The 9,981-nt window shown below is 36.9% G+C and overlaps 1 protein-coding gene across 5 annotated transcripts; it reads right to left on the bottom strand.

Moving 5' to 3' along the window:
- Positions 1-529: 529 nt before the first annotated feature.
- LOC107812534 (meiosis-specific protein ASY3) lies at positions 530-8,531 on the bottom strand. 5 transcript variants are annotated; one of them, XM_075237924.1, is made up of 12 exons: positions 8,267-8,531; positions 7,667-7,743; positions 6,904-7,317; positions 5,506-6,828; positions 5,275-5,410; positions 4,063-4,197; positions 3,854-3,980; positions 3,563-3,712; positions 3,432-3,490; positions 2,783-2,917; positions 2,360-2,451; positions 530-1,721 (listed from the first exon to the last, which is right to left on the bottom strand). In XM_075237924.1, the coding sequence occupies exons 2-12, from the start codon at positions 7,697-7,699 to the stop codon at positions 1,650-1,652; spliced, it is 2,676 nt and encodes an 891-aa protein (XP_075094025.1). In that variant the 5' UTR covers positions 7,700-7,743; positions 8,267-8,531; the 3' UTR covers positions 530-1,649. The 5 variants fall into 5 exon arrangements, with proteins under 5 accessions (XP_075094025.1, XP_075094022.1, XP_016493158.1 ...); XM_075237921.1 differs by having other exon boundaries at positions 5,506-7,317; XM_016637672.2 differs by having other exon boundaries at positions 3,854-3,914; positions 5,506-7,317.
- Positions 8,532-9,981: the final 1,450 nt, after the last annotated feature.

The following is a 9,981-nucleotide window of genomic DNA, read 5'->3' as shown; positions in this document are numbered from 1 at the left end:
TTTCTTGTTATAAATAGAGGAGTTTCTCCTCATTTGCAAACACACCAATTCAAGAGCTTTTCACTCTTGTCTTTCTTTCTCCTCCTTTATTTCATTATAGAGTATTTTGTAAGAAAGTGAGTGTTGGAAAACACTTGTGTGAACCCTTTCTTTGGAGTGATCTTATGAGGTTATTCTCTTGGGGTATTCGGGATTAATTAGAGTATTTACTCTAATTTTGTACTCTCTTTTGTACTTTTGTTGGTATAATAAAATTACTCATCTCCGCTTGTGGACGTAGGTCATCTTGACTGAACCACATTAAATTTGTGTCTTCTTTATATTCTTTAATTGCCGTTATTATCAACTTCCATTGTCTTTGTTATTGTCATTATACCGTTGTTTGGCTAAATTACGCACTACCCGAATTCTCGATCCTAATAAAAGGAATCATGCTTATCTAGCCCTCGCCATAGATGGGTATACTATTACTTGGCTAAAAAGAAAAAAGAATGGCAACTTTTTTATGATCAGTTCTTGCATCTCCATCTTTCATAAATGCTTCTATATAAGAGGCCCAAACTTTATCTACTGAAAATACTAGGTCAATCGTTATATCGAGTTGACCTTTAGAAGATGAAAACGTAATAATTCTAACCTAGAATATCCCTATGCAGGAACTTAAACGTTTTCCGATACTTCAATCTGATATAGCAGCGGCAGCAAATGATGCTCTTGAGAAATTTCGTAATGAAAGTCGAAAGACAGTTTTACGGCTGGTGGAGATGGAGTCTTCTTACCTGAGAGTTGAATTCTTTAGGAAGCTTCAGACTGAACCAGAAAAAAAAACCCAAAACCAGGCACAAGCAGCACCGCCAAATGTAGACCGGTATTCAGATAATCATCTAAGGAGAGTTGGTAGGTATCATCAGCTATGGTGAGAGGAGAATTTGGGAGAAGAAAGGGAGTTGAGAGAGTGGGGTAATAAAATAGGATTGGGGTTTATTAAAATAGGGTACTGGGTCGGGTTGGTTTATTATTTAAATTAGGGCCAGATTGTGTCATATGTCATGTGCTAAATATTTTATTAGTGTGGTTCGTCTAAAAAGTGGCACACGGGCAAATGTGTATACTTTCATATCATTCCTGGCATGAACGGACCTTTTCCGTATTTTCAAATGAAATATGAGTATTTATATTCTGAGTACATAAGCTACTCTTTTAAGCGCAATATAACCTTCTCTCTATACAAACCTCAATTGAATAATTCAAGGATCATGAACCAAAGTCATTTTCTTTGGCTGGCTCGTGAAAGTTTAACAGGACGATGACCATTCGTCCGTGTCATTAGCTAAACTGAGGAGCCTATTCTCTGACGCTTGCAACCAACGAGAATTTTTGCTGTGTTCCCTGTTAACTTGGTCCCAAGAAGCATAAGAATTTTAAATTGTCACAACAGGCTACACAAGGAATTGCGTTTCTTAAAGAAAATGTTGATAAGAGCATCTACCCAAGTACTAGTGAACTATAGGAAAAAAAGACGCCATAAACCCTAAAACGAAAGAAAGAAAATCTACTCCTTGGAAAATAATGTAATAGCTATTCTTTACCACGCATTAGAGGAAGATATGCCTAGAACTGTGTTCGAGATTGTTGAACAATACCCTATATCAACCAAGGACACCCTCTTTTAAACATTCAGCAACCACGAGTTTCAGCTGACACATCTTCTCTCTTGCCACCTACATGAATGGAAAACTTGCAGTTAGAGCATAAGTAATACTATACTCATTTATCTCCTCCGAAATTGAAAAGGTCAATGAAGTCTCAAGTTACTCTAATGTGACAGAGTAACTTTTTTTATTTTATTGTTCTAGTGGGTAAAGTTCATTTATTTTAATGTGAAAAAGATAGTTTCATAACTTTACTGTTGTAATAGGTAAAGTTTAACGACAATACGCGAAATTAACCTCGTAGCAAATTGACATGAAAAGGGCAAATTGAAACAGTACACATGATAGATAATCGAAGCCACTATCCAAGTGTATAAGATGTATAATGGAAACCTGATGAGTGATGAGCATCATTCATAGGTAAAGTTTAATGACAATACGTGAAATTAACCTCGTAGCAAATTGACATGAAAACATCCAATTGAAATAGTACACATGATAAATAATCGAAGCCACAATCCAAGTGCATAAGAAGTATAATGAAAACCTGATGAGTGATAAGCACCATTCATACCACATTCTAGTCGGCAAAGCAGGTGGGGAAGACTATTTTTTTTTTTGTGGGGTGGGGGGGTGAGAGGGGGCACGGGGGGAGAGCAAAGCTCAATGCAAAGCTATTCTCCAAATTGTGAGTGAAGAATACTTACATGGTGGATCGAATTAATCCTTCTTTCAGCATAATCGAGCTGAGTCTCAATTGCTTCTTCCGCTTCCAAAAGTAGTTTCCTACTTGATGCTTCTACAATATGAAAATCCACAGAAACATCGGAAGTTAGCTTGCACTCATGATTAGAAGGCACTGGTCCAATATATGATTGTAGCACCGCATCAATGTTTGCTGACACAAAACGTTTGTGCAGCAAAAGCATATTGCAGCGATACGTCATAGGGAATCTAACATATTTGTTTAACTAGCAAAGAAAAAACATGCTATGTCATCAACTACTAGTCTTCCTGTCATGTGGATGATCTAATATGCAATAGATGAAATAATATTCAAGATATAGATAGTTACTGGCTCCAACTAAATAATTATACTTTAGCAAAATCCATAGAAGATCTTATCATACTTCTTTTTTCCACAGTTGCTTTCACCTCAACTTCGTGTGCTTCTAGAGATTCAAGTGTGCTCTTGCAATCCTGGAGATGCTGATTGACCTCTTCTTTGAATCTTTCGTATATGACATTCAGATGCTGCTGTTTCTCTGTAAACAGAGTAACTTATTTTTCAGACAAGAAAAAGAACCACATAGCTTTGGAGAAGAGGAATCACAGAAAATCCGGGAAAGAAACGTAGAAGAGCCAAATTTCCGTGTGAATTTGCATTTATGGAAGATAGTATTAATTCCACAAGCGCATCATGTTAAGAAAACAAAATTCTGTAGAAGAATAGTACTACTAAAATGTGAGACTAGTCATGCTAGGATTTATGGCACGCAAATCTAATGGATCCTTTCAAAGTGGTAGTAAACGACGTAAAATACAAAATAAACTTGTGACACAACTCAAACATGCAGAATAGTCCTCAGCCCAAGGGCATCTGGAAGAACAAGTTAGAACATGTTACTGATAGGAAAACATTTCCATGACATAAACAAATAGAAAGTAGCAGAAATAAGCTGCCTCAGGCACTCAATTTTGAACAAAATGCTACCATGTTCAATTAGAACAGAACACAGTAGACTCAAGCAAATTGTTAATATTTTCTTAATGTGTTACCTTGAAGCACTTCTTCTACATGCTTTCTCTTTGATTTATTCAGACTGGTTATCTTTCTCCTGGAACAGAGCAGAATCATAGTTAAAGAGACACTCTTCCAAATTGTAACTGCCATTTTATGCTCTACTTACATGTCTGCTTTAATCTGAAACTCAGCATTCTGCAACTGCGTATGTACATTCTCCGCAACAGACTTCAGAATCTCAGCAGATCTTTGGTTAGTAACAGACTTCATTTTGCTCCTAACTTTCTCCAACGAGATAGCAAATAAGGTCATGGCACTGCAAAATGATATTGACGCTCAATGAAATGTTGAAAAAGAAAAACTTCTGAAGGATCTTTTAATTCATTTACTCGGGAAATAGAAATTCAGTGCTGAAGAAAGCTTTTAATTTTATTTAATCCGAAAATGCAAGAAATACCTAGTTAGCGCATCCTCTTCATTCTGTGCTAAATACTTCTCAAGCTTCCTACAATCAATTCCTGTTGAATTCATGTGGAGCAAAGAGAGAAAAAGAGACGAAGAGACAGTCTTGAGGGAATGATCAACTGGAAAGGAAAAAGCAATTTTAAAGGAATAAAACGAAGATCCATCAGACAAGTGGAGAACTTTGAACCATTGGACATAAACCTTTAGAAGAGGCTGCAGCAAGATTAACTCCAGAAAGATTAGCATCATCTTTGTTGAAGAGTTTTTTGTTTGGTCGAGGAGCCTCTTGTTCCTTGGTATTACCAATTTCAGGAGACAGTTGTGTCTGTATACCACCTACATAGATATCATAAAGTAATGAGAACAACTGATTTTGCTTCAGTCAAAGGGGGCGCTTGATCAAGAGGTCGCATACTTCTAAGAAAACTCATTCTATGTTAAGATGGCTAGCTGAACAACCTATTTACTAATAAAAGGTCAGCTAGAAGTTCCCACACAATGCTCCATCAGTCAGGCAGAAAATCAATCAAATAATATTCATTTCGAATGAAGATCAATACCTAGCCATATCACTTTTTCATGTTAACAGGCACCAAGTACTAAATTCTGTCTGCTTTTGGTGAAGAATCTCCAAAATTTCCAGTGGAAAAAGTAACACTCTCTGGATCTTAGAAGTACCTCAAGATACCAAGTCCATTTTTACTGTGCATTTTCTACTTTCTCCTTAAGCAGTTGATGCATAAGAGACATCTATATGCATCTCTTCAATTTCAGCAACAAATAATCATTTCTAAACAAGAGCAGATCAAGATAAATGACGAAGGGGCTTAATATATTAATACTCAAGCAAACTTTTGACTCTATCTCACCTCTCAAACTACACCTTACTCATAATAAGATATAAATTGAATGAACACATAAGAATTTGAAGGAAGAGCAAAGTGTACAATTAAAGTCATAACAAGCAATCATCAGTCATACTGATAAACAGCAAGCATCAGTCAGGGTCAATGGTATAAAGTATGCAAGGCAACTCTATCTCATCAACAGCAGTAAGTTACACCAATTACAAAGTTTAGAAGGGAATTTGGTCCCATTAATAATACACAGAAAGTAATGACATCACTCCTCCACAGCCAGGCAAAATTTTTACTTGAAGCTCCTGCCTCCATGCACCTTGGCCATCAAACGTGACACATTTCTATATACACGCAAAATCTATTTCAACATTGGGAAAACAACCACCACAAATAGGGAAATCAGATATAAAAGTCATAGATCAGCAGCAAATGTAATTTATGTCCAGTACGGAACATCTGGAGATCTACGATGACTTTTGAAAGAAACTACAGGAACTGAAAAAGACCACAATGAATAAATATATGGACATGAATCCTAAAGCATGAATTTAACCTTGAATGTTTGAACTGTCTTCAGAGCCCTCGGCATCACTTTCCATGGATGACGGTCTAGAAAACCTAAACTGTGAATCTTCTTCCTTGATAGGCCTTTCAGAAAAAGGTGCACTTTCCAATTTCCCTGCATCATCCTGTACATGCGATAAGGAAAAGCAAGAACTCATTACTATAATACTATGACAATCATCACTAGATTACAACTGTTGAGTCAACAGAAGAAGGATACAGATGACTCATTATATTCTCGTTTAAGTCCATCAAAGCTCTTGACCTTACAAATGCCTTCAGTTTTAGATGTTATATGTTCGTGAACATCACCATGTGGTTGCCCCAGATTACTTCTTGGTGCAAATTCAGGAAAAGATTTTCTGCCAGGACAAAATCTCTTGACATTAGAAATTCCCTCAGTTTTAGATGTTATATGTTCATGAACATCACCATGTGGTTGCCCCAGATTGCTTCTTGGTGCAAATCCAGGAAAAGATTTTCTGCCAGAATCAGAGCTCTTGACATTAGAAATTCCCTCAGTTTTAGATGTTATATGTTCATGAACATCACCATGTTGTTGCCCTAGATTGCTTCTTGGTGCAAATCCAGGAAAAGATCTTCTGCCAGAATCAGAGCTCTTGACATTAGAAATTCCCTCAGTTTTAGATGTTATATGTTCATGAACATCACCATGTGGTTGCCCTTGATTGCTTCTTGGTGCAAATCCAGGAAACGATTTTCTGCTAGGTGTTTTCATAGCCAAAGTTGGGATTTGTTCGTCAGAGTCCGAGTCCAATGCTTTCCTCTTGGATTTATCTGCTGAGTTTCCTTGCTGATCTATATGTTCTTGCAGATTTCTCAGCTGCTCAGTCATCTCTACAACATGGGATTCTAGGTTATCAGCATTTGGCTGGTCCATCTCGTCTTTTTTCTCCTCAAACAAAGTAGTACCATTACCAGCTGCAACACCAGGATATACAAATTTCTTAGGAAGTGGTACTCTTTTATGACTATTGCTTGCATCTTCATCTTTCATTACGTTGTTCTGCTTGCAAATCTTGGATGCATCCATCTGGTGACTCTTCCTCTTGCCTCTCCTTCCATTTTCCATCAACGAACTATCAGTGCCAGCATCACATAATGTTCTAGACCACCGATCTTTTGAAAGGAAGGGATTTTTCTCTAAGCCATCCTCCTTACATGCCGGTGGCCTTTTTCTACTGTATGATTTCAACTTAGCAGGAGCTCTTTTTCGAGCTAAAGAACGAGTAACCGGTCTCCTAATAGCGTACTCATGACTTTGAGTATCACTTTCTATAGTATCTGAATTTTGCCTAGGCTCATCAACATGATATCCTGTGTCTTTGTGCTCTGGGTGCGAGGCGTTTGCATCCTGCACGAGAACTGGAGAATTTGGACACTGCTTGTTTTGGGATGAAACATTTCCTAAGATCTCCCAAAGCTTCAACCGTAAAGTTTCACTGCCTGCATTTTCTGGTTTGGCATTTTTTCCTTTGACTTCTTTCTCAGGCATTTCTTCCACTGCAGCATTCTCCTTCACCTGCTTTGATTTGTCAAACTGTAAAGTCCTTGTCTGGATTAAGAAAGCCCTTAAAGAACACTCTACTGGTCCTACCTCCACTCTGTTTGATCTGTTGGACATCTCAACTACGCCCTGAACAATTGAAGGTTTCTCTGCTGGAGTAACAGGCTCTAAAGTTGGTTCATGGTGAAGGGTTTTAGTTGATATCCAAGGAGATGTCTGCTGCTCCGTGGGCTCTCTGATAGCAGAAGTGCTCCCTATTTCCCTCTTCTTTCTGTCATTCGTAAAATTCCGCTTGTTTTGAGCCATTGTTGTCCCACCATTTTCAGCAGACGTCCCTTTGTTAGAAGTTTTAAGTGCAGCCACGTGCGCGTGATTTTCAGCTTGCTTTGCTTTTTGTGTTCTGCATTTTGCAACTGAATCTATCACAATTCCAACTGATATTTTTCTAGATTGACTGGATGGGTGATAATTGCTGCCAAAACTCCAAGCGTCACTCATAGGGTCCTAACAAGGACAAAATAAAAGTGATTCAACATCTGTCTTACTAGTTAAAACATTTTGAAAATTGCACTCATTCAATAAAGTGGCTTGAGAACCATGAGGTCTGAGGTTTAAATCTCAATGGAGTCAAAACACTAGGTGCTTCTCATCTGTCCAAGCCTTGACACTGACGAGGTAGCAGGTAAAAAATACAGAGCACCGACGAAATTAGAGATATAAACTATCGGAAAATCAGTAGGGACAGAGCAAATATGCTTCAGCGAGATCCCATTATAGCATTCAGATGAAAATCTGCAAATTAAATTGCTTCAATTAAGCAACTCAGACTCGAATTACAGAGCTGACCACTTACATCTCGTGAATTTGGCTTCCTGTTGACGTCCATAGTCGCAAATTCAGCTGATCCAAAATGAACCAATTCCGTGAATGCTGAATATGTAAGCAGAAAGAGTGATTAATCAAGTTTAGCAACAAATTCCACCGTCAAACTTTTATATTCGTTGCTTGCATTCAAAACACACACACAAAAAAACATCTCTCTATCTCTATCTCTATTTCTATCACTCTCTCTCTCTATCTATCTCTATCTATCTATCCATCTCTCTCGCTCTCTATCTCTATCTCTCTCTCTCTCACACACACACACACACGTAGAGCACAGATGTTCAAAACGAGAAGATTACAGGGAGCTTGTAATAGCTCTAGAAGATTACAGATGAAACTTCTAGAAGTTCAAAATCCAACCCGAATTCCAAATTGCTTTATTAGAACATTTTCCGGTACTACTACTTCCTTTTTCAAAAACGAAACGCTAAAGCTCTACTAGAGAAGAAGATGAATCAGAGATTTTTAAAAAAAAAGTTCAAAACTATCAGTGAATGATCCAAAATCCGGTGAATCTAATATAGCCGGCTACTATTAATAGAAATTGAGCATATAGATGTAACCTTACCAGTTACCACTAAATAGAAACGAGATTTACCATGCGCGCGCCTCCTTTCGTTTCTGACTTCTGAGAAAATAAGCTCGAGTTGACGCTCTACAATCAGCAGAGGATTTTGGGTGCTTTTTGAAATTTAGGAAATGGGTAACGTACGGGTGAATTCGCGTGAATCGTGATCAGGAGAGATATGTGAGGAAAAGGCGGGAAAACGAAAGTACGGAGCATTCCCTTTTACTTTCACACTGCGCACTGACTCTCACGTCTCCGGTTTGGACTTTGGTGTTTTTGGAAATTGAGCATCCAAATTTTCATATAAGCACGTCAAATGTTTGTATTTCTTTCATTAATTCTTTTGTTGGTGTTTTGCAAATTGATAATTATAATCACAGCTTGTAAACGTGCATGAGTATTTGACAGAGCACTTTTACAGTTATTACAATTAATTAAATAAGATGATCAAAATCACAAATATAAAGTTGATGTATTCATTGAATATTTTTACACTCACGGGAGCATCATACTTAGGAGTTTGGTTATCGGGATAATAATTTCATGATAAAATGTGAATTATTTTATCCTACATTTAAATGAATTTCCTATTCCAATATAAATAGTTAGAAATTATTTATACCACAATTGTTATATTATTTTTATATCACACATTGAGAAGACAGGTCATTCCCTCTTCAAAGGAGAATATGATCATTACAAGTCTCATCAATATCAATTATAACAACAACAACAATAACCCAGTATAATTCAGTCAATTATAACAAATGTTAAATAAATAAAAGTTTTTGTTCAAACAACCTATAGCTGCTCCTCATCCTAATTGCTAAGGCCTGTTGGAAAACTTATTCTCGGACTTAATTCATTTTCCATTAACATTAATGAGTTATTTATGATAAGCGAGATATTACCTAAAACATTACTTTCTCATTTACACTGACAAGTAGTAAAGATGTATTATGGGAGTTCCAAAAGCAATAAATGTATGGAATCATTTTAGTTATGACAAAGTATCATATTAGCTTACCGCTCTAAATAACTAATTGGATATGGAGTCTCAACAAACAAGCATATAAGTGCCCAAAAGAGATTCTCAATGGTCTATGTCTCTCTTGCATCTCCAATCAAAGGTTAGGTGCTTTAAATTTAAAGATCCAAGAAATAATTCACTTGAATTACTTTTACATCTCTATAAAATGAGAATACATGCTGTTACATAAAACATTTTAAGATTTGTGAGAGCTGAATAATTAAAATACATGTTTTTTACATAGACTTTTAAGCATGCAATTGGGGTGTATCAAATCACAAAAGAATTGTTGATCATAAGAAGGGAGGAGAAAGACACGTGCATAAATTTGTTGTAACACGCAACGAACCTCATGTCCAGTTCTGTAAGCTTTTATCAATTGCCCATTACGTGTTTGTTTATCGTCACTACAATTTTATTCACATATCATTAATTACTTGCTGAGTCATAATATAAAAGTAATTTGGGAGAGGATAGGGGAGAGGAGGGTGAGGAGAAGTGTGTCTCGAATTTATGTTGGGACGGTCAACTATTGAAGTTAGGGGTGGGCATAATACCGGCCGAACCGTGAATTTCGGTTTTTCGATTTCGGTTTAATTGGTTATTCGGTCGGTGCACGATTTTTAAATTATTAAATTTTAGTTTTTCGGTTCGGTTTACGGTTTTGGTGTTTCGATTTTCGGTT

Source organism: Nicotiana tabacum, chromosome 19 (genome assembly GCF_000715075.1).
Source record: "Nicotiana tabacum cultivar K326 chromosome 19, ASM71507v2, whole genome shotgun sequence".
Lineage (NCBI taxonomy): Eukaryota > Viridiplantae > Streptophyta > Magnoliopsida > Solanales > Solanaceae > Nicotiana > Nicotiana tabacum.
The sequence above is the reverse complement of the archived record's forward strand: the minus strand, read 5'-3'. Positions and strand labels throughout refer to the sequence as shown.

What these genes read in the sequence shown, in the direction of transcription:
- LOC107812534 (XM_075237921.1), bottom strand. Translation starts at nt 7,699, where the DNA reads ATGGACGTCAACAGGAAGCCAAATTCACGAGAT. An exon ending in AGCAACTGTGGAAAAAAGAA is followed by an intron (nt 2,452 to 2,782) that starts GTATGATAAGAT and finishes TTCATATTGTAG; the next exon opens with AAGCATCAAGTAGGAAACTA. An exon ending in GGATTAATTCGATCCACCAT is followed by an intron (nt 1,722 to 2,359) that starts GTAAGTATTCTT and finishes CCATTCATGTAG; the next exon opens with GTGGCAAGAGAGAAGATGTG.